Source organism: Python bivittatus, unplaced genomic scaffold, assembly GCF_059951505.1.
Source record: "Python bivittatus isolate LINGU-HERP-01145 unplaced genomic scaffold, Pbiv_v1 ctg000580_np1212, whole genome shotgun sequence".
Taxonomy (NCBI): Eukaryota; Metazoa; Chordata; class Lepidosauria; order Squamata; family Pythonidae; genus Python; species Python bivittatus.
In genome coordinates, this window is record NW_028277087.1 from 3,065,612 (window position 1) to 3,088,842 (window position 23,231).

Below are 23,231 nucleotides of genomic sequence, written 5' to 3' on the forward strand. Positions count from 1 at the left end.
CGCTGCAAAGACCTAATTCCATGTTTTCCCATCTTTTTCCTTCCCCTAAATGTCGGATAACTGATGGCTGGGTTGCCTCGTGCCAGGGAACCCACGGAGTGGGGTAAGTCTAGCAAGGTCGCGTCTAAGCCTGGGGGGCGGGGGGGGGATTTGGGGAACCCCTCCTCAAGGCAGCTCAGAGGCTGTGCAATGTAGAGGAACCTGATGGAAAATCCGTCCCGGGTTCTTCCGAGCCTCTTCTTGTCTGCTTTGAAGGAGAACCAAGTTTCAGGGGGTTGGTTCTGCAAAGCGCACATGCAAGCCTGCAACCTGGAAAAAAACAGCCTGGCCAGGTTGCTCTGCTTGCTTTTCTTCAAGTTTTGTATTGCTCTGCATTGACTTTATATCCTTCTCACTGTGATACTGGATTTGGGGGCTGCCTGACTCCAGAATGACTCTGGGGGGCTTATGCCCTGAAACAGAAAAACAATATTTCCTTTTATCTTGGGGAATGTGGGTGGCCTGGATGGGGGGAGAGGGGGGCAAAGGCTGTAGGCTGGGGAATGTAGACTACAGGTACCAGGATTCCCAGCCCATGTCACAGAGAGATAATATGTGGCTCAAGCTGACACCTCCCTAATTCACTGGAGTGTAAGGAGGGGGAGAAAGTTCAGCACAATCCGATTTGCAATATTCTGTTGTTAGAACCCAATAAAAGTATTTTTAGCCCTCCTGTGGAGTTGATTTTGAGGCTTGGTCCATCTAATGGGGCTGACAAGTGTGATCCATCTAGATCAGTGTTTCTCGACCTCCGCAAGTTTAAGCTGGGCGGACTTCAACTCCCAGAATCCCCCCAGCCAGCATGCTGGCTGGGGGAATTCTGGGAGTTGAAGTCCACCCAGCTTAAACTTGCAGAAGTTGAGAAGCGCTGATCTAGAATAAAGTGCCAACTGGGATTAGAACGGGTCTGTTAGGAGGGGCATTAAACTTCTCCAAGGATCCACTTTACAGGACCAACTGATCATATTGACTCTCCGATGTACCTAAAATGAACATAACCTTGCACTAAAGATAACTCACTCCCACCCTGCAGCAGGAAGACTAGGCAGAAAAATGAGTCTACCTGCTTTACTTAAAAGTCCTTCTCCCTTCAAATTTTTTTTTTTTATAGGGGGGGAGTTAATCTTTTAATGAAGCATAGAAACTGTCTCACTGTCCCGGTTTGGAGCACCAGAAGGGCATCTTCTCTCTCTTCCCAATACTTGTTTGCGTTCGTTCATCGGCATCGCCTTCTCGTCTTCTCCCTAACCCTGCAGAGCAATTCTGTGTCTTCTCCTGAGAGCTTGCAAGATGAGGAACGGAGAGAGGACAGCGGGGCAAAGGCCAAGCAGCACGAGAAGGACGAGGTGGGGCGTTACGTAAGCGTCTCCTTTTCATTTTGCGATCTTTCCAGGAATTTGCATGATGGAAGGTGAGGGTCTGGCCTGAGCTGCCCAAGACAGGCATCCTGGCCAGAGACTGTGTGGTGTAGTAGTTAGAGCCTAGAGTTAGAAACCAGGGTGGGTCGCCTTCCAATGTCCATCGGGCAACCAGTCTCATTGGTTGGACCCAAATTCAGTTCACTCACGTTAGGACAGTGCTTCTCAACCTTAGCCACTTTAAGACGGGTGGACTTCCAACTCCCAGAATTCCCCAGCCAGGCTGGGGAATTCTGGGAGTTGAAGTCCACCCGTCTTAAAGTGGCTAAGGTTGAGAAGCGCTGCGTTAGAATGTCACTTGGCTTGGAAGTAGGAGTAGGGGTGGCCCTGTTGAGATGTAGAGATTTGCTACTGAATTTCAGCACCGTGATTGATTGATTGATTGATTGATTGATTGATTGGGGCCAGCAAGTCAGGGCCAACTCTTAGCAACCGCATAGATAGTTTTTTTTCCCCAGGAGATGCAGTTTTAGTGCTGCAAAAATCAGAATGGGGCCAGGTTGAGCCAGGGAGCTTTCTCACTCATTTACCTCAAGGATAATCCATTAGCAACTAGAGGGCTTCCTGTCCACCTTCCTGTTTGCTTTGGGAACATCCTGTCACACCATCCATACAGGGCAAGACTGCCCAGTCTTCTGGGACGAGGAAGAGAGACGAACGTCAGAAGGAAAGGAAAACGGGGGACAACCGGCCAGAGTTGTTACTTAAAAAAGTTCCATTAGCCATCGGATATGCCCCAGGAGACTTCTCTTCAGTGGCCCGCCCTCCAGATGTGTTGGACTTCAGCTCCCAGCATCCTTTCTCTAGGAGATTGACTAAGAATTCTGGGAGTTGAAGTCCAGCATATCCAGGCTGGGGTGGACTGACCCAAGGGATGAAGCCTTGGCAAAGCACAGGTTGCTCCCTCTGGTGTAACCACTCTTGGCATGACATGGAGTCCCCCAGACTTTCTTTGGGGATACAGAGCCAGACTCCTTCCTGCCCCTCTCTTTCTCTCCCCCTTGTTCCTTCCCTTTCTTTACTTTCTTCCTTCCCCTTCTTCCTCCCCTCCCCTCCCCTCCCCTCCCCTCCCCTCCCCTCCCCTCCCCTCCCCTCTCCTCTCTTTTTCAGTCTCTCCTCTTTCTTTCTCCTCCCTCCCACTTTTTCTGCCTCTCTCCTTCCTTCTTTCTTTCTCCTTCTTTCCTCTCTTCATCCCCCTCCCCACCCTTCTTTTCTCCTCCCTCCCTCCCTCCCTCCCTCCCTCCCTCCCTCCCTCTCTTTCTCCATTCCCTCCCTCCCTCCCTCCCTCCCTCCCTCCCTTCCTTCCTTCCTCATCTGTTTTTGCTGGCTGTTTTGCAGGAAAGCGATGGGGAGAAGAGTGATTACAACCTGATTGTGGACGAGGTACGTGGCCAATCCGTGGGCAGGTTTGCCTCGTGCTGCAGGCGAGAGCAGCTCTCATGAGGTTTTAGCGCTAAATTATGCAGGAGGTTCAAAGCTGCTGGATCTGAGGAGGTTTCAACATCCGCTGCTTTTTTTCTCCATGCAGCGTTGCCCTTTTTCCTTTTTTAAAATCTTAATTACATTCTGGGCTCAGTCCAGGGCCAGGCGAGCCTTTTCGCTCTGACTTCTGGCAGGATGAAAGCGATGGCTCTTTTGACCTGGGAATGCTATGGCTCTCTCGGTGGATTTTCTCCCTGCAGGACTGTGGAAGCGTTTGAATTCTCCCTGCGCTGCCCTAGAGAACGTGATCTGGGTGAGAGTTTGCCTCTGGATTCTCCCCTTCCACCAACCTGTGCCCCTCAAATACCCACTTGCAGCCTCTGGAATCTGCTTGGATGGGGATGAGAGCCACACCAACCCTCCTGTAAACTCTGAGATGGACTTTACACATTTAAAAATAAACATTAAAAGTTTTGCTTGAAACCTCTCCCTGGAAATAGGGGGAAAAAAGAAGAGGAAAACCTCAATCCTCCCGTCCTGCTTTGTTTTCCTACCCACTCTCTCTCTCTCTCTCTAAATCTCCCCCCCACCGCAAAAAACAAATAAATATAGTTCCTGGATTTGCACATGTTTTACATGGTGAGATTGCATTTGCAGGACTCTGTGCAATTCTGGGAACTGTATTTTAAAAGGGTCATGGAGAAGCTTGTGGCAGGCCGGAGGAGAATTACAGAACCGTAACAGGACGGGAAAACCGGTTTGGGAATGTTCAAGGATCTGGATATGTTTTGCTTGCAAAAAAGGAAAACAGAGGGGAGATACACAGCCCTGAAGTCTGGATAGTCCCTCCTTGGTACCTTTAGGAAAACTGTTCAGACTCAGTTTTTGGGATCAGAGCATGGTACATTTAACCTGCCAGTTTTAATTTGGTTGAGGTTCAGTTTTCATTCTCATTTGAAGTTGGATTTTCATCCGACGCACGTGGGCGCGTGGCGGTGTGTCTCAGTTTCTTCCGGTGGTGAACCATCGGGGCTGGTTGCCATTTGGGCTGTAGATAAATATTTTGATGGCTGGATGACGTGCCATCGAGGCAGCGTCAACTCTGTTGGAAAAAATAATAAACCTATCATGGTGGTGTGCAAATATCTGAATGCGTGCCGCTTGCAAGGGGGGGGGGGTGGACCTTCTCTCTGTTGGAACTGCAAACAGGAGAAGAGCCACCGAGTCGCAGTTTAAAGAAAAGAAATTAAATGGAGTGTTAGGAGGGGTTTCCAGACGGAAAGGCAGTGGAAGGGTCTGACTGGAATAGGAGTGACTCCGCTTCTCTGGAAGCTCGGGGGCTGGATGGCAACCTGTCAGGGATGGTGCACAGTATTGGATTCAGGAGGGTTGGCCTAGATGACCTCTAAGGCCCCCACCAATCCATGATTCGGTAGACACTGGGTTACCCCCTTTTTTGGGTGTGTCCCATCCATTCATTCATAAATCAGCCAAAAGAGCTGGACTTCACCTGTCCAACTAAGCCCCCCAAAACCCAGACCTCATCGCGGTTAAAACCAGCCCATCTTAGCCAACGATGTAACTACAGCTCTTAGCTCTTTTTCCCATCTGGTTAAATACACCGGTGGGAACCCAGCTAGTGGGTGACCACCGGCAATCGCAACCCTTTCCTGCTGGACAGATGAGAAGCCAATGTGGTGGATAGGACTGCTATGGAATTTTTGCAAAAAAGAAAAGAAAAGGAAAATGGAAAGGAAAAGTATGTTGGTTTTACATTCTGCAGAAGTGTGTCCAAAACAGTTTCCTCCGTGGCTCCCAAGAGGATCTGGAATGGTTAAAAAAGGAAAAAAGAAAGCTTCGTCTAGGCATCAAAGCAGCCACGGGGTCTGCAGACACTCAGAACTGCTGTTGGAGGTTTCCTCAAGGGCCAGGCTGGAAAATGAAATGGGTTTGTGGGTGCCTGTGGATTCACGGGGCGCTGAATCCCCGTGTGGCTCCAGGAAAAACAGGCCGGGAGCAATGCATGTTTTAAGAAATGGGAATTCAATATCTTCTGTTGGAAACTGCGGTGGAGGGGAATTAGGAAGCGGGGGGCGGGGGGGAAATAACACCATGCCCAAATCTCTCTCGCAAGTTTTCAGAGGTGTTCTCTTTTGTCAAAGGAGGCTTCTGGTTTTCCACCTTATCTTGGGGAGCTTGAGAATTTCTTTCAAATTCCTCGGTGGGGGTTTGAATTTACGTTATCATGGGAGTGGTGGATGGGGAAACTCTGTCTGTTAGATATGTTTCCATCACTCTGACCCACCCACCCACTCCACAGCTGTTCCCATTTCCCTGCCTCCTGGAAGAGAGTCTCTCCTGAGGTCTTTCCATAGGACTGAATGGAGGCTTGGAAGGCTGCAGAGTGCTGGAGAAATAAGTGTAATGAAAGGAGGGGTATTCACAACCCAACCCTTGCGCACATCAGTGCCATATAAAACACTGCACTTCACAACTTCCTTCTTTCCTTCTGTCCGTCCGTCAAAAGTGACCTTCTCTGTCATCAAATTGAATGAGCAATGACGGGGAAAATGCAAATGAATTTTTCTGCAGGGCACCTTTAAAATTCACTCTTTCGCCATCTCAGGCTACCGTTGTAGGGCACGACTAAGAGTCTCCCTTTCCCCCGCCTGCCACCACCTTTGTAAAATTGGTCTGCTTCGTGTGGTTTTTCACTCCCACCCGTTCAAAGCATTCCTTCGCTTTTATTTTCGCTGGCACCATGGTTGTCTTTTTTAAACAGAGACTCCACATGGTTGGGCTCCCTTTATTCTGTTTACACTGGTTGGAGGGGAAGAAAGATGAACCGGAAGACGTGCACGGCCTTTCACACATTCCCCAAAAGTTGTCAATCTCCCATTGTTTGGTAGATCTCCAGATGTTTGAATTCAACTTCCAGAAATTCCAGAAGACCCCAGGAAATTCTGGAGGTTAAGATCCAACACCTATGGAGGGCTACCAGTTGGGGGGAAGCTGAATTGGGTACTGGATTTTGCATGCCCTAGATACATGATTTCCTCATGTCTTGAGTTCCACCACACTTAATCCCAGGAAACCACCTAAAACTGCAGCCTAAATTTGTATTCTACGGGTAACGAAATGTTTGCAAGAAAACAACCAAGCTCAGAGAACCCCAAGGACTCCACAGTTCCTTGAAAAATAAGAGGGAAGGGTTACTTGCGATAATGCAGAATTCGTTCTAAATTCCATTGATGTTGCATTTTCTTATGTTGCATATTTTAAGATAAGGCTTATCACACAGAACGGGGCGGCGGCGTTATTCTCTGTAGCCCCAGAGGGCAGGACCAGAACCAAAGAGGTACAAGGAAGGAGTTTCCGGTTAGACATCAAGTGACACTGAGCTATCAGCCGGTGGAACAAGCCACCACTAGAAATGGTGCTTTGCTGGAGATCTTCCATCAGAGGCCGGATGGTCATTTGTCAGAGGTACTTTAATGCAGTGTTTCTCAAACTTGGCAACTTTGAGATATATGGACTTCAACTCCCAGAATTCCACAAACGCTGGCCAGGGAATCCTGGGAGTTGAAGTCCATGCATCTTAAAGTTGCCAAGTTTGAGAAACATTGCTTTAGTGCATGCTAGCTTTAAACCAATGTCCTCTAGTGACTCTTGCAAGCCCGTGATTCTACAGCAGCCAAGTCCAATGGTTTGTTTTAAAAAAATCTATTTTTTGCAACGTTTCCCTCTTGTGCCAAATATGTCGGCAAACCTGAAGCCCCGAATCCTTTCTTTTCCTTCCAGGACCCTCCTTCTGAGCACGGGAGCCCCCTTTGCACATCTGCTGCCCACCTCCTGCCCACCCAAAGGGACTTCGCAAACAGCCCAGCCTCGCTGGCTTCCAGTCGGAGCACCACGCCTCTCAAAGGCAAGGATCCTAATTTGGTAAGCGGCGGGGTGGTTGGAACTCAGTGGCTGGGCCCACGCGACACCCACCCTCCTTGAACTGAAGGGTCTACCTCTACCGTCCGAGTTTGCAAACGCTAAGCCACAAAACACCAGACCCAGGTTACTATTATCCAAACTGGCTAAGCTGTGCAAAAGCGTCTCTGAGTTCTTGACTTGACCTCGTGGCCCAAAGCAGCTTTTCCCAGCTGGACGCCTTCCAGACCCTTGGGACTACAGTTCCCATCAGGCCTAGCCAGCAGGGTGAGGTTGCCTGTCGTTGAAACCTGAGGACATTCTGTCCAGCCTTCCCAGAGACATTTCACAGCTGCTGACCGTCCTGCCTTCAGTTAACCTGTGGAACTCCCTGCCGCCTGATGTGATGCTGGCTCTAAGCTCAGTTGGCTCTTAGGTTTAAAAAACGGAGGCTTTAAACGGATTTTCCAGAGGAGTAAAGCGATCGCAGCAGTAAGGGTTATGTGGAACCTCCATATTCAGACTGTTTCTATCCTGATCTGGTTGTGGGTTCCTCTCAAGTATCTGTTTGGCCTCTTAGAAAATGGGAAGCCTGGCTAGAAGGATAATTGGCCTGCTTCCTCCAGCAGGACGTGTCTTACTTTGGTGGTGCTAAAGGGCCAATGACTAAAAAATTACTGAGCAACAGTTAAGTGGAACCTCCATCTTCAGATACAGCAGTGTTTCTCAACCTTGGGAACTTTAAGATGGGTGGACTTCAACTCCCAGAATGCCCCAGCCAGCATGGCTGGCTGGGGAATTCTGGGAGTTGAAGTCCACCCATCTTAAAGTTCCCAAGGTTGAGAAACACTTAGATAGAGTATACCCCCCCCCCCAATTCAGATGATGTAGGGTGAATATTTTTAGACTTGGCCCATTTATAGACGAAGAGAAATAAGTTCGGTTTGGGTAGGACTCAGATTTGATCATGCAAAATTGGGATTCTGTCAATTCCATGCTTCACGTGTCCAGAGGTACTAATGGGGGAAAAAAAGGGGACAATCTTCACATTTGCATTGGAGCAGGAGTTTTTCTCCTTTCACATGTTGAGCCAAAGCACCAACCGAAACTCCAGTCATCGTGCAAAAGGTCCACTTCCCCAAATTTGGCAGCGCGGTTTCCCCACGGGTTAAAAAAGAAGGCCTTGACCCAAATGCACCTGTTTGCATAAATAACATGCCCCAATGCACCGTATGAGGAAAGCAATTTGCAAATGCTGTGTATGTGAATAACAACGGTGTCCCGCTCTGCACGGGCATTCAGACCCTTGTCCTCAAACGCAGGCCCCTTTTAGCAAAGCGGATTTTAAAATCCTGCTCCAACACGATGGATGGATGGATGGATTTGGCTCCGGAGGAAAGGCTCCGGGGGACTTGCATGAAAAACTCAAACAATCAAAAGAACTGAAAGCGAAATGATGCTATGGGGAAGCACACGCAGAACAGTTTCTGCGATCCCTCGACACTGCTCCCTGGGCGGATGAACCAGATGAGTTTGACGAACCGCATTCTTGGCGTCATCAGAAAAAAAACCCCGAAACTGGGAAAAAACGACTGTGAACCGTGTGCAAGGAAATCCAAAGGGGGCAGCTGGGAAGACAGGGAGATGCTGACAGATGAGCGCCTCTGGGCCTGGAAGATGCCTTCGCGGTCCCTTCGCGCTCGTGACACTGGTTGCTAGGCGTCCTCTTAGTTTTCCCTTTTTGTCCTCCCGAACAGAGATTCGCCCCTTCCCCTTTCCCCTTCGGCTCTGCTCTGCTTCCCGTCCCCCCTCCTCAAAAGCTGGGGAGCTCCGTTAATTAGCGGCCCACCGAGGGCTTTGAATTCCGGGGAGGATTTTAATGTATAATTAATTGCTGTTAGCGCAGGCAGGCAGAAGGGAGGGGAAGGGAAAGGGGGGTGGCAAAGAATTGGGGGGGGGTTGCCAGACCCTCTGGGCTGGCTCGCCTTGGAGAGCAGAAGGGAAAAACCAGAAGTTGCACAAGGGAGGGTCATTTCTGTAGCCATGTTCCTTCCCCCCACCCAGCTTTTCTTGACTTCTGTTTTGCAGTCTGGGGGAAAACCCTCCCCTTTCCCGGATTGCTCAGGCCCCCCCTTTCTCGGTGGATATGAACAGGGGTCAAATCTGCACCCAGGGTTGTATCCCAAGCTGTACAGATTGGATCGATGGCTGCTGGCAAGATTGCATCAGTTGCAATGTTGGGGTGAGGGGGGATGCGGTGGGAAAAGAGGGGGGAGTTGATTGGGCTGTCCAACCCATCGGTCCCAGCCAAGAGGAGGAGGCAAAGATGGGACTGGGAACACCTTTCCCCTGAATCAGAAACCAGCCCTCCAGTGCAGGACCAATAGAATGAGGTTCAATGGAAGCCAGAAGAAATGGCCTGTGGGGTGTTTCCTCTTTTCGAGGAATCTTTCTCCCAAATCTGGTACCCTGGACTTCAGCTCCCATCATTCTTGCCTGGGTATTGAGGTTCTAACCTATCCAGGGTGCAGCAGGGTGTCAGGAGGTGGCAGGAGAGCTGTAAAAGTTGGGTTCAGCGGCCAGTTCCCCAGCCAGCATCTGTGGACTTCAACTCCCAGGATTCCCCAGCCAGCCATGCTGGCTGGGGAATTCTGGGAGTTGAAGTCCACACATCTTAAAGTTGCCAAGGTTGAAAAACACTGCCTTAGAGGAAGGAAAAATAGAGGAAGAATGAGGAGGCATTGCTCTTGTCTGGGAGAAAGGGAGGATAAGCATTTGATGGGGTAAAATAAAAATGGATGCTTAAATTTTGTTGGAACCAACATTCATATTTTTTCTTCTACATTTCAGTTAAGCTGAAACCACTTCAGCAGTGGATGCAGGTAGCCAGGGACAAGGGGGGGAGGGTGTCAAAAAAGTCAAAATGGCAGCTGCAACCATGCAATCCAAGCTTGCCCCCTTTTTACGTGGGGTGCGTGCATGTAAAAAACAGGCAGAGCTTCAATCACGTGGACATGGCCATCCTCAATGTTTTGACCCCCCCGCTCCATGCCCCTCCCTCACTTGGTGGTGCCCTGCATTGCCTGAATCTTTAAATAAACATTTCAGTTTAAAATAAAAGCATGCCTTAAAGCAGTATTTTTCAAACTTGGCCACTTTAAGATGGGTGGACTTCAACTCCCAGAATTCCCTGGCCAGCCTTTGTGGACTTCGACTCCCAGGATTCCCCACCCAGTGTTTGTGGAATTCTGGGAGTTGAAGTCCACACATCTTAAAGTTGTTGAGGTTGAGAAATACTGCTTTAAATTTGTTGAATTTAAACACTGCGTTGATATTTATTTCTAAGAATGCTTATGGGCCCTATAAGGCTTCTTTGAGAATAACAAGCATTGGGTGGGTGCACCCATTTTGGAAACGGGCAAGTCACCCCCCCGGGTCAGCTGTTTTGTGAGCGTACCTACAACATGCGTACTAAACTTCAAATATGGGTCCTTGCCCGAAACATTTTCCGATTCTCGCTTACTTGGGTATGACTCAAAAAAGATGATCCAGAGTTTCAGACATTTACTACCTGGGACATAAGAGTGCAAGAAATCGTTGGCCACCTTGGTGCTTTTTCGTTCCAGTCAATAGAAGCCATTGGATTTTTTAAAAAGGTACCCATGGGACAGGGGGCTTCAAATAAAACCGATCCGTGAAAGCAGAGTTAAGTGGCTCTTCCGCCACCAGGCCTATAGATTTCCTTTGGGAGATTTTGTTGTCCTGAAATGGATGGGAATCGGGTGTTGGGGTGTTTTACAAAGTCGCATGGAAGATTTTTACAAAGTGATTGGCATCAACACTTGGAGGCGGGAGGGGAAGCGCGTAAGTACTAAGAGGCGAAGGAGAACTGGAATGAACTCCACGACGCTACCGCAACGGGATTAGAAAGGCTGGAAGAAACGAGGCCGCATCCCGTTGGAATAACGCTCCTTTGCAATCTGTACAGTGCGATCGTCTAGATGGAATTCAGAAAATTGGACTTCGGCACCCATCATCCCCATTCGACTTTTCAAGAGCATCGGGTTAGGCTCCCTCCAACGTTGCATTTGTGCCTTAAAATGCAATTTTTCAACTTTTTCCTTCCAATAGTTATGCCTTGGTATTTCCTTTTAGATTTCGTAAGCCGCCCAGAGTCCATCAATCAATCTTCTAGACTTGGTTATTAGAAGAATGGCATGTTTTGCAACCATCCGTTATATAAAATTCCTTCCGGGCTTAACGTCTAAAGCAGCGTTTCTCAACCTTGGCAACTTGAAGATGTGTGGACTTCAACTCCCATGCTGGCTGGGGAATTCTGGGGGTTGAAGTCCACTCATCTTCAAGTTGCCAAGGTTGAGAAACACTGGAGTACATGATCTCCAAGATCTTGCCATTCTTGGATAAGCAGGAAGAATTTCGTAACAGTGAGAGCTGCAACGAAAGAGACTCTGGGCTGTCTTCTTCTTCGCCGGAGATGTTCAAACAGGAGCTTGATCGCCAATTCCCAGGGATCCCTGGCGGTGGATTCCTGCACTGATCACACCGTTGGACTAGATCAGTGTTTCTTCCACTGTTTGCTGTCAGGACCCCTTCCCCCTTTTAAAAATGATGGGGGACCCCAGATGAGCTTCGGTGTGTAGGGGTTCTAGTCATTGATCGTTACCCTATTCAGTATTAAAAGTGATGCCCACCACTCCTCATGATTGTCGGATGGGATTTTAATAGGTTGGATAAAATGTTCATATTTTTTAATCTAGGCTGGCAAATCATTTTGATTTCACGGTCCCTGTGAGGGTGTCGGGGACCCCTGGGGGGGATCCTGGGGCACACTTGAAGAAGCACCCGGCTGGATGATTGCTGATCTCTTCCAACTCTCCCATTCTGTGACTTTATGCCGTGAGGTCTCTTATTTTGGTATTATGCGTAATTCTGCATTCTGCCCCAGTTTGCAGAAGGCTGGTGTCATCCATCCTCTTTAGTTTTTTTTCTCCTTTTCCGTCTTCCATCACTTCAAAGATGCCTTCCAAGGACAGCCACGCTGTGCAATTATCGTAGAGATGTGGGGAAATGCACCTAATCTTTATTTTTAAGCAAAGGGTTGAATTTGCATTTTCCAGATTGAAGTTTCGACCGAAACACCCTTGTCCAAATGGTGCAAGGATGTCTGTGGCTTAAGCAAAGACATTTGATTTATGTTTGGAAGACATGGTGTAGAAACATATGCATATTTTGTGTATATTATGGGAAATAGAGCGTGTAAATATACGTAGAATTCAGCTTCTTTTGTTTAATTTTTTTTAAAAATTGCAAACAGAGGCAGAAACGGGATGCAACTCCTTTATGGATGACTACCTTGTCCTTAATAATATTGTCCAGTTTTTCTAAAAAGGGAAGCAGTGGTGTTTAAGGAGATAACAGCAGCTTTGAAACTGAAATCGGTGTTTTCCACCCTTGGCAGCTTGTAGATGTGTGGATTTCAATTTCCAACATTTTCAGCAATGGCAATTCTGGCTGGGGAATTCTGGGACTTGAAGTCCATGCATGCTAGCTGGGGAATTCTGGGAGTTGCGGTCCATGCATGCTAGCTGGGGAATTCTGGGAGTTGCGGTCCATGCATGCTAGCTGGGGAATTCTGGGAGTTGCGGTCCATGCATGCTAGCTGGGGAATTCTGGGAGTTGCGGTCCATGCATGCTAGCTGGGGAATTCTGGGAGTTGCGGTCCATGCATGCTAGCTGGGGAATTCTGGGAGTTGAAGTCCATGCATCCTGTTTCCCAAAAGGGCCAGTGAGAGAACTCAAGCAGGATATAAAGGTAACACCCCACGCCTATAATCTGTCCTGTCCAGACAGGCTACTGTTGATCCTGGATGTTCCATTGACCATCAGGCCACCTGATAAAACCTTTGGCACGCTACTTAAATCAACCTTTCCTTTCCAGAACGAAGCCAGCCCAGCTACTTGCAAAGCAGCCAGCTTGTCTCCGGTCTCTGAAATGCTGACTCCCAGACCTGGCCCGAGTTGCGCTCCTCACATTGCAAAACCACCCACCACAGATATCATCAGTGAGTCATTGTTTGAGTTTCTCAGTTCCTACTTCAGTCATTTCTGCCTGTTTCTATAAAGCAGTGTTTCTCAACCTTGGCAACTTTAAGATGCGTGGACTTCAACTCCCAGAATTCCCCAGCCAGCCTTGCTGGGGAATTCTGGGAGTTGAAGTCCACGCATCTTAAAGTTGCCAAGGTTGAGAAACACTGCTCTACATCAACATTGCTGCTTGCCAAGATCCTCTGAGCATTTGCTATGCCCTGAGCGGGGCAAATTTGGGGGCAGGGGATGGTCTGCCATAGCGTGCCCTCCCCAGGAATGCTTCCTGCTTCCAGGCATCGGTGGGTTGGTCCTTGACGTGAGTCGATGTGCAACCGTTTCGGCTTTTGCAGAACTCCCGACCTTCCCAAGGGTGGCCCTGGCGAGCTCCGGCGTTGCTTAAAAGTATTCCATTGGATGAAGGGAACAAATCTCTTTTTCTTCTCTCTCTTCCTTCTTCCCTAACTCAGCTTTGCGGAGCTCACTCAACTCTTTCCCAAACTCCTTTGCTTCCTCCTTTGGGGTGATCCCTCACGCCGCCCTCAACGGCGAATTGGCTGCACCGAGCCCATACGTCAGCATTCATCTTTCGACAGGCCCCGGCGGGTACGGACGGTCTCCCATGGTGAGGTTCAGGGCATCTTTCCAAATGGGGGGTTTATAAGGGGGCAGATCAAGAGGGTGCCCGGTGGGGTCGAGCTTTCTCCCACCATCAGAACGACCCGTTGGCCACATGCATTGGACAACGTATTTGTCTGCAAATGCCAAGCTTCTAAGTGAATTGCCGGTGAAACCCATCGCTCGGGGCTAAAACCTGAACAATCCCAGCATTGGGACGAGGTCAATCCCAACCTCAGTTCTGGGGCCCCTCCTTGCCATCCCACCCCCCCAAATTCAGCAGCCAAGCAGTATTCTGGGACACGGCATTTTTTTCATTTCTCAAAACGAGACGCTGCGGAGTCAAACCGCTGCCTTCGGCTTCTGCTAGGCTTGCGAGGTCCAGTCGATGCAAAAGTATCCCAAAGGGGTACAGATTTCAATACAGGTGACAGCACCATGAGTTTGCAACCTCTAAGACCCGGGGGGGAAAAAAAAAAAAAGGAGAAAGTGTTTCTTCTCATTGGAGAAAAGTTGCTTAGCTTTGAACTAGGTGGATAACAGGAACCATATTCCAGGGGCTCCCCAAAAATACACGCACGGGTACAGAGGCAACATGGTGTCTTCCCCCAGGAGTGTAGTTTAATCTATACCAGTGTTTCTCAACCTTGGCAGCTCTAAGATGTGTGGACTTCAACTCCCAGAATTCCCCAGCCAGCATGGCTGGCTGGGGAATTCTGGGAGTTGAAGTCCCCAAATGTTGGTTGGGGAATTTTGGGTGTTGAAGCCCACACATCTTAAAGTTGCCAAATCTGAGAAACTTTGAGGGGAAATGTATAAAACCCAGGCCTTTGCTCCTTCTTCTAAGGAACATGCGAGGTCCTAGTCCTCATGGTTTTGAATATATTAATCCATTTGATTTTGCCTTTCTGCTGTGGGGAGTGTTCAAGGTGGCTGAGGGAAGAGTTGCAATGAATTGGATCTTTGCCAGTCCTTTCTAAGAGGTAGCAGGTCTACAGTGTTTTGGAAAGACGGCTCTTTCCATCTCCCCTGATCCAGGTTGCTGAGAGTTAAACCAGAAAGGTTCCAAAGATGCGGCAGATTTTCATCATGAGCCCCGGTTGATCCCTGATTCCCTCCTTGGTTTCCACAGGTGGCTTTTGAATCTCACCCCCATTTGCGTGGATCTACCATCTCGGCCTCCCTCCCTGCCGTTTCCGGCAGCAAGCCGTAAGTCGGGTCTCCTGCAGGCGGTTGGGAGAAAAGGAAGTTGTGACTTTCTCGGTGGATTGCAAGCATGGGCAACTTTTGGAGGTCGTGGACAGCGGCCTCTCAACCCTTTTGATCAGCACCCTTGTCAGTAAAAAAAATAATAATAATTCTGAGCATGCACCTCCAATACGTGTTTACTTATAAATGATATATTCTTTAGAGCCAGTGTGGTCTAGTGGTGAAGGCACCAGGCTAGAATCTGGAGGCTGTGAGTTCTAGTCCCACCTTAGGCACAAAGCCAGCTGGGTGAACTTGGGCCAGTCACTTTCTCAGCCCTAGGAAGCAGGCAAGGGCAAACCGCTTCTGAAAAACCTGGCCACGAAAACCGCAGGGGCTTGTCCAGGCAGTCTCCGAGAATTGGGCACGAGTGAATGGATTAAAATAGGTCCCTTCCAACCTTATGGTTCTATTATAGATATGTATGTATGTACGGCACAAATATATATATACACACACACACACTACTCTACTAATATAAAACATACCCCAAACAATAGAAATCCAAAAAGGATGGGATAAATATGAACAGACATTCTAATATTTTCTTCCAGCATTCCAGCGGATCCCCCCGAGACCCTCGCATCCCCTTTGGAGACCTTTGGCCTAGGGCTGTTCTTTACACGATTTGGGAGGGAGGGGGAAGTTATGTGGGTGGGCAAAGGTGCAGGGTAGCGTTTTCTATTTTGTCCACCATGAAAGGATCAGTCTCTTTAATAAGAGCTCCCCGATCAAGTTTGAGCCTTTTTACCGCTCCAGAGTGGGGTAAACAGATTGTAATCCCCTTCAGCAATCTCAGGGAGGGTTTCCAAAGTGCGCTTGGACTTGGAGACACAGATGGACCGTTTTTCCATCCCAGCTCCAAATTCAGCCCTTTGAATCTGGCTCGGTGTTATGCGCTCTTTTATTTCCGCAGGAGTAGCAATTTGCAGAGCTTCAAAGACCGGGCCGAGTGAATCCCAAGAGGGTTGCAATCGGCTTGCCCTGATTTCCCCTGATCTGAGTATCAGTTCTCCAATTCTACCGTTTGCAGCTTTCTAAAACTCTGGTCTTCAGGGCTGTCCCTTAGGGCTGTCTGTCTGTCTGTCTGTCCCTTAACCCGGGGATGCATTAGCGAAGGGCCCAGGGTCACCTATGGAACCTGAGAAGTCCTGAGCGTGACCTTCGGGGACCCTCCAAATGGGGTCCCCGAATTATAATTTTTAATGGGATTGATTAATTATGTGCCATCAAGTCATTTTCGATGCTGAGCAACCATGTAGATAGGTGATAGAAGAGGAAAATGATTAAGCCTACGATGGAGGAGCCATCGAAGGAAGACCCTGGTAAATGAAGACCCCATTCTCACAATACACTTAGCCCTATTATTAATGGATTAATTAAATTTACATGCTCCCCAACTCCCAGCGACTCTGGACGGTATTAGCCACTAACTTAGTTAGAGCTCCTTATTGGTGGCTCTGGCAGCAGGCGGTCACTCTGACTGGGTCAAAAGAGGCTCCCACCTTCCTCCTGGGAGTATGTTTACCACCCCGTGGACCATGTGAGTCATGTTAAGACTCCCCATCACAAGCCCTTTCTCCATTGGCCACCCAGGCAGCAGTAGGTGTGGCTTGGCCCCCTCCGGCCAATCAGTGTTGAGGAGGTGCGTTCCGCACGGCGAATTCCCAACAAAGATATTGGATTGGTTTAGCCCAGTGCTTGTCAACCTTGGCCACTTTAAGATGCGTGGACTTCAACTCCCAGAATTCCCCAGCCAGCTGCTGGCTGGGGAATTCTGGGAGTTGAAGTCCACGCATCTTAAAGTGGCCAAGGTTGACAAACACTCTCTTTCTCTCCATCACTTTGTCTTGGGGGACCAGATAGGCAAGTGCGTAAAAAAAACTAGAGATGATTTTGGAGAAGGTGTGAGAGAGCCATTAAGGGGGCGAAGAAGAAGCAAGCCTTTAAGGAGGGACTTGGAGAAGAGAGACCCAGTCCAGAAATGAGACAGAAACTCAGAATAACCCAGCCTTGGTTTCGTTGAAGAGGAACTTGGACTGGCTTTGAAGATTCTGTGATTCTGCCCTACAACACTAAACTAGCATTCCCGGAGTCCCTGCGGTGGCTGTTTCTTGACCAGGCCAACCTCGAAAGTCTGCCAAAGGACGCCAATGGACTTAGATTTAGTGTTCCCCCCTGTACAGTTAACTGGATGGAGTTAGTTTGTCCCATTCCCGACGAGATTAGATTGCCGGAGATGCATCACCTATTGTTGCTCCCCATTTCTCCTTTGCCAGCTGTCTCTTCCTTAAATGCAGTTTTCTAGGTCGCATTTTTAGAAGGGGTTTGCCCTAACCTCCTCCTTCCTAGGGCTAAGAGGGGGGACTGGCCCAAGGTCACCCAGCGGTTTTCCAGCGCAAAGCAGGAGTAGAACTCAGGTTTTCCTGCTCCTAATCCAGCACTGAAACCACTGGATTAAACTGGCTCACGAGAAGAACACAGGTAGTCCTCACTTAATGACCACAATTGGGACTGGAATTTAGGTTGCTAAGTGATGCGGTCATTAAGCGAATCAACACGTGACCAGACCTGATTTTACAACCTTTTTTGTGGTGGTCGTTAAATGAATCACCATGGTCATTAAGTGAATCACATGGTTGTTAAGTGAATCATGCGGTTCCCCATTGATTTTGCTTGCCAGAAGCCAGCAGAGAAGTTCGCAAATGTGATCATGTGACCCTGGAACACTGCAACCGTTGTAAGTGTGAGCTGGTTGCCAAGAGCTCAGATCATGATCATGTGACTGTGGGGGCACTGTGACGGTCATAACTTTGGGCACTGGTCATAAGTCACTTTTTTAGTGCTGTCATAACTTTGAACGGTCACTAAACAAATGGTCATTAAGCGAGGACTACCTGTAAAGAGAATTTTTTCCTATCCAAGTACAGTGGTTAATTCTCTGATTCTGCTAGGGCCTACTCCTTCCACGTAAGCGCTGACGGACAGCTGCAGCCGGTGCCCTTCCCGCCTGATGCCCTGATCGGTTCCGGCATCCCGCGCCACGCCCGCCAGCTGCACACGTTGACCCACGGCGAGGTGGTCTGCGCTGTCACCATCAGCAATTCCACCCAGCACGTCTACACAGGGGGGAAAGGCTGTGTCAAGGTGTGGGACGTGGGGCAGCCTGGCACCAAGACCCCCGTGGCCCAGCTTGACTGCCTGGTACGTACAAGGAAGAAAGCCCCATTTTTCAGGACAATCCAAAAAGCTGCCAGTTTTGTTGTTGTTGTACAGCTGTCTTGCACACCTTGGTGATTTGATTTAAAGAGTTTTTGATATCATTCATGCAAGCTTTTTGGCTGATCTTTGGATAGAAAATGGGATCATCTTGATAGTTTCTTATGTTTTCACGATCCAAGCTTTGGGTGCCAAGTACTAGCTGTATTCACACAACACTTATCCAACAGTGTTTGTCAATCTTGGCAACTTTAAGATGCCTGGACTTCAACTCCCAGAATGCGCCAGCCAGCATGGCTGGCTGGGGCATTCTGGGAGTTGAAGTCCAGGCATTTTAAAGTTGGCAAGGTTGACAAACACTGGCCTAAATAAACCAATTTCCTGCTGGATCTTTAAGCATGCTGTGTGAATTCACTCCATTAAGGGGCAAAATAGCATCACCAAATCGCAGGAAACCACAAGGTTTGAGCAGCCCTGAGATTCACAGAAGTGCAAACCCTCTTTTGGGCAGTGATGGCCCCCCATGATGGCTTTTTCATTTGAATTGTTCTGCTTTGGGAATGCTTTCCAGAGAAAAACTCACCGGGCATTAACTTTACTTTCTTTTAGAAACCAACCTAAATGCCAGTTGTTTTGTTTTCTAACTGGGGAGTCCGTGGGGGTTCTCCGAGCTTGGTTGTTTTCTTGCAGACGTTTCATTACCTGTCTAGGTAACATCTTCAGTGCTAGTAGGGAGTGGGGTTTGCTCTCCATTTATATGCAATAGCTCGCCCTTTTAGTGTTGGTGGGAGAGGGTTTTTTTCCTTGGTAGTTCCTAGATTAGGCTGTTGTTTATTGCTTGATTGTGTGGTGTTAATCCTGGTGTTAATCTCTGCTTATCTGGGTGTTGTTTTTTAACTGTTGCATTTTGGTGTTTTTCTGCTGCGGTGACATTATGTGGTTGGGGGTTATCTGAATTTAGCAGCTCATGAAGCTGTTTTGAGGAAAAGCTGTATATGCACGAGTAACAGGAAAATAAAATCAGGTCCTTGAAACCTAAGAACATCCATGCCAGCCAAATAACCTTGAGAAGTTTGCTGTTGGTACCCATACTTTGATGCTGGGGCAACATATGCCCTGAAGATGAGATGTTTTTCACTTCCATCTGCCGTAATTTGGTTCCCTCTCCTTTTGAGGATTTTTTAAAATCCCTCCCTAAAAACCCACAACAGCAAGGGAGCTGAAGCTGGAAGCATCTGTCCAAATATTGGGTGATCGTGGTTGTAAAATCCAGCTTCCTCCAGGTCAGTGCTTTCAGTACGAAAAAGGACCCCAAGTTTCTAGTCCTTAGGACTGTAAAGGTAATTTTGGAAACCACATTCCTGATGGTTTGAGAGGTTCCAGTGGCCGGGATGGTGGGAAGTTGGGCTAGGTGGTTTATATAACTTCCTGCCTTTCTCCCCGAGAACCGGGACAACTACATCCGATCCTGTAAGCTCCTCCCGGACGGCCACAGCCTCATCGTCGGAGGGGAGGCCAGCACTTTGTCCATCTGGGACCTGGCGGCCCCCACCCCCCGGATCAAGGCAGAGCTGACCTCGTCTGCCCCCGCCTGCTACGCCCTGGCCATCAGCCCTGACGCCAAAGTCTGCTTCTCCTGCTGCAGCGACGGCAACATCGTGGTGTGGGACCTGCAGAACCAAACCATGGTTAGGTGAGATCTGTGAGGTCTAGTTCGGTGTTTCCCAAGATGGTTTTAGAAGTTCAGTGGCGGGATGCAGGCAATCTTATTTCAGTCCTTCTTCAGCTGAGAGCCAGAAGGACTAGAACGTGTCTTCAGCTGGAGGAAGAACCAAACCAAAGCTTTCAGTCGTCTGCCACCACGGTTGTTCCTATCGTCATTTTTGTTCCGTATCTGATCTTCTGCTCGTGTTGACTCACAGTTCATCCCCACAGAGCTCAGGGGGGCTGATTCCCAGAGTTTTCAGCCAGTTTGGCTTTATGTTTGCATTGCTTCCATGTTGGGAAAGCCACCTTGTACAAGGTGGTAAAATCCGGAAACGTAATGATGTTGGTGGCAATTAGAGCGGGGATATTACGATTGAGTCAAAACAAATAAGGAGCGTGGGAGTTCTTGCTCGCATCTGCCTCTTCTTTGCAGGCAGTTCCAGGGTCACACGGATGGGGCGAGTTGCATCGACATCTCCAATTATGGCACCAAACTCTGGACAGGGGGCTTGGACAACACCGTGCGGTGCTGGGACCTGCGCGAGGGCCGGCAGCTGCAGCAGCACGACTTCAGCTCCCAGGTTGGCTGGGGAAGGGGCGGAGACTTTTGACGGACAGCCTGTGGGTGGGTGGGGTCTCCAGCAGCAACTAGTCAGTGCCGAGAAGGGGCGGGATTGTGTCACACTTGAGTTGGGGAGGATGGTGGTGATTAGAGGCAGTCCTCGCTTAGTGACCACAATTGGGACCAGCAACTGTGTCGCTGAGTGGAAAATCATGTGACTGCGATGGGCTTATGATCTCACTTCCCATTTGGTTTTAAGTGAATCACTGCAGTTGTTAAGTGAGACATCACGTGACCGCGACTTGCAATTTTACTTCTGCATTCTCCAGTAACTCATGAAGCACGTGAATGGTGATCACATGACCATGAGACACTGTGACTGTTGTAATTGCAAGGATTTTTTGTAAAGCTGTTTGTTTTACACTGCCATAACTTCAAACGGTTGCTAAACAAGGCAGTCAGTAAGTGAGGACTACCTGTAATTATATTTAACAACACTAATTGGGACCAGAAACTCTATCGTTAAGCGATGTGGTTGTAAGTTGAAAAACTGCATAATTGTCCCACTTAGCGATAGCAATTTCAGCAGTCCCAGTTGCTGTTGTTAAATGAGGACCACACGTGACTGTGACTTCCTGCCAGCTTCCCCATTGCCTTTGCTTGTGGGAAGCTGGCAGGGAATGTCACAAATCACGATCGCTTGACTGTGGGGATGCTGTGATGGCTGTAAGTACAAGGTCCAGTTGTAAGTCCCCCATGTTCAGCACTACTATAAGTTTCAACGGTCGCTTGAGTGAGTGGTCGTTAAACAAGGACCACCTGTAGTTTTATTAAACGTGTTTTTATCCTTCTCCAGCATCAAATCTGGTGCAGTTGTCTCGGCTTTTAATGCACATGAAGCTGACTTCATTCTCTCAGCCTCACCAATCTCTTAGCCATTGCTTAATGTGGTTTAGTTTAATGCATTGTCTCATTTTATATGTTTGGGTGCATTTTAAGTTGCATGAAATCTGCACATCATGGCAGATGGCGTAAGATGCAGGGCGATTCATGCTCTGGAGGGTTGTAGTTTAAGGAGGCTCTGTGGCTCAGCTCACACAATTTGCTAGACCTTAAACCCAGGATAATGAAGCGTAATAGCTCTGTTCCCAAAACATGTTATACCCAAACAACAATCTGTATTTTGGATTAATGTAGAGATTTGGTTCCCACTGCATTTAAATATAAGGGCTAGGTTCACATGCCACAAACTACTCAACCCCCTTTTAGTGCATTGCATGAATCAAACCTGGTTTTCCCACCGTAACGTCCCAGATCTTCTCCCATTGGTTCCTTCCAGACTATACTCCCCCAGCATGCTTAACATGATTACTGAATTAATCCATCTTCACAATGAACCATAAAGGGCTGGCTTCATATGACACTATCAGCCACTCCCTTCCCCAAAACAGGCCAAGGTTAAAACAACAACATTTAGCATGTGGTAGGAATGCAACCACTTGACTTTGAATTAATCTGGTTAAGTGAATTATGCAAATAGAACCCCCCCCCCAGCTGTTAACTTTGCAACCATGAGGACTAGAATCTTTGGTTGTGAATTTTGCTCTGTGTGTTTCAAATGGCCATCATTCAGTCCCAAACCTTTTTATCTTAAACTGTCCCATCAATTTCCTCCTTTCTCTCCAGATCTTCTCCCTGGGCTACTGCCCCACGGGAGAGTGGCTGGCGGTCGGAATGGAGAGCAGCAACGTGGAAATCCTCCACGTGACGAAATCTGAAAAGTACCAGCTCCACCTTCACGAGAGCTGCGTCCTCTCCCTGAAATTTGCTTCCTGTGGTAGGTGTGTGAGCTGTTGCATGGGTAAGACAGACAAGGCTGCTGGTTAAGCTCCAGGCTACCTTCCTAAGAAAAGCGTCATCACCGTGGTTGCATTCACACAACCTGCTTAGCCAGCTCGCTTGCAAGCCACCATTGCACAGCGTAATAAGCTTGGTTCTTTTAAATTTTGCTGGGGGGGGGGGTTGGTGGGCTAGCAATGCAAAGCAACCTGTTGGATATGTTCATGGTTCGATGTATTGGGCAATCCCCCCCCATGGGTTAATTCAATTACCAGGTTTAATGTGTTGTCTGAATGCAGCCATTGTGCGGGGAAAGAAAGACAGCTGTGTTATGATGATAAATTTACAAGAAGTGCTCACTGGGGAGGTCCTGAGTTTCAAGGCAAATGACGCCAATAGATTGGCTCTGTGTTGCAAAGAAACTGAAGGAAGAACATGTTCCCACAGTGCGGGTGGAACTCATCGCCACATTAGCAGCGCCGGCCACCAGCTGGTGCCTTTAAAAAAGATATTATGTCCATCAATCAAGTTTATTACAGTCCTAAGGCCAGATACAGTCAAAATATCTAATAAAAGCAGTGTTACATCCTTCTACATAGAGAGAGAGATGGCAGAAAAACAGTAAATGTAATAGGGTCTAAAATAATGAAGAATAAAAAGAAATCAAAATAAAATACTGTCATAAGAAATTCCAAACTTGGTAAGGGTGCGGCGTATCGTACAGAGGGTGGCACAAAAGTGGGCAACCTGGGTGGGCAGTTTGGAGCCCCTGTCCGAAAGAAGTAACATTAAATAGAAATCACGTTTCCTACATAGACATTATGTCTAAATACACTGGGGGGCAGGGGGACACAGGAGGATTTCAGTTTATTCATTATGGTTGCTCTCCCTGGAGCTTTTCTGAGTAGCGACCTCTCTTTCCTTCTGAATCCTGGGGACTGAGGTTATTTTCCCAAGTATTGTCCTGATCTTGGCTTTCATGGGGACATTTTTGCAGGACCCTGGAGCTCTGCTTGCAAACAGGGCAGTGAGCTTCACAGAGGCTTGGTCCAGCCGACCCGAGCCCTTTTGAAGTTCTTGCAGGAGCATATTCATCCCGAAAACTCAATGAAGCCTCCATGCCCCAACGCAGTCTA

General features: G+C 48.3%; 1 protein-coding gene across 4 annotated transcripts in view; it reads left to right on the plus strand.

Moving 5' to 3' along the window:
* TLE2 (TLE family member 2, transcriptional corepressor) overlaps positions 1–23,231 on the plus strand; it is a 44,688-nt gene that overhangs the window by 17,636 nt on the left and 3,821 nt on the right. For 2 of the 4 annotated variants that reach the window (XM_088149367.1, XM_088149368.1), the window contains 11 exons: positions 87–103; positions 1,296–1,397; positions 2,796–2,840; positions 6,681–6,821; positions 12,757–12,880; positions 13,373–13,527; positions 14,653–14,729; positions 17,723–17,972; positions 19,433–19,680; positions 20,128–20,275; positions 21,943–22,093. In XM_088149367.1, the coding sequence (XP_088005493.1) occupies positions 87–103; positions 1,296–1,397; positions 2,796–2,840; positions 6,681–6,821; positions 12,757–12,880; positions 13,373–13,527; positions 14,653–14,729; positions 17,723–17,972; positions 19,433–19,680; positions 20,128–20,275; positions 21,943–22,093 (1,458 nt within the window). Of the gene's footprint in view, positions 1–86; positions 104–1,295; positions 1,398–2,795; positions 2,841–6,680; positions 6,822–12,756; positions 12,881–13,372; positions 13,528–14,652; positions 14,730–17,722; positions 17,973–19,432; positions 19,681–20,127; positions 20,276–21,942; positions 22,098–23,231 lie in introns of all 4 variants that reach the window. The other 2 variants (XM_088149370.1, XM_088149369.1) reach the window with 2 other exon arrangements.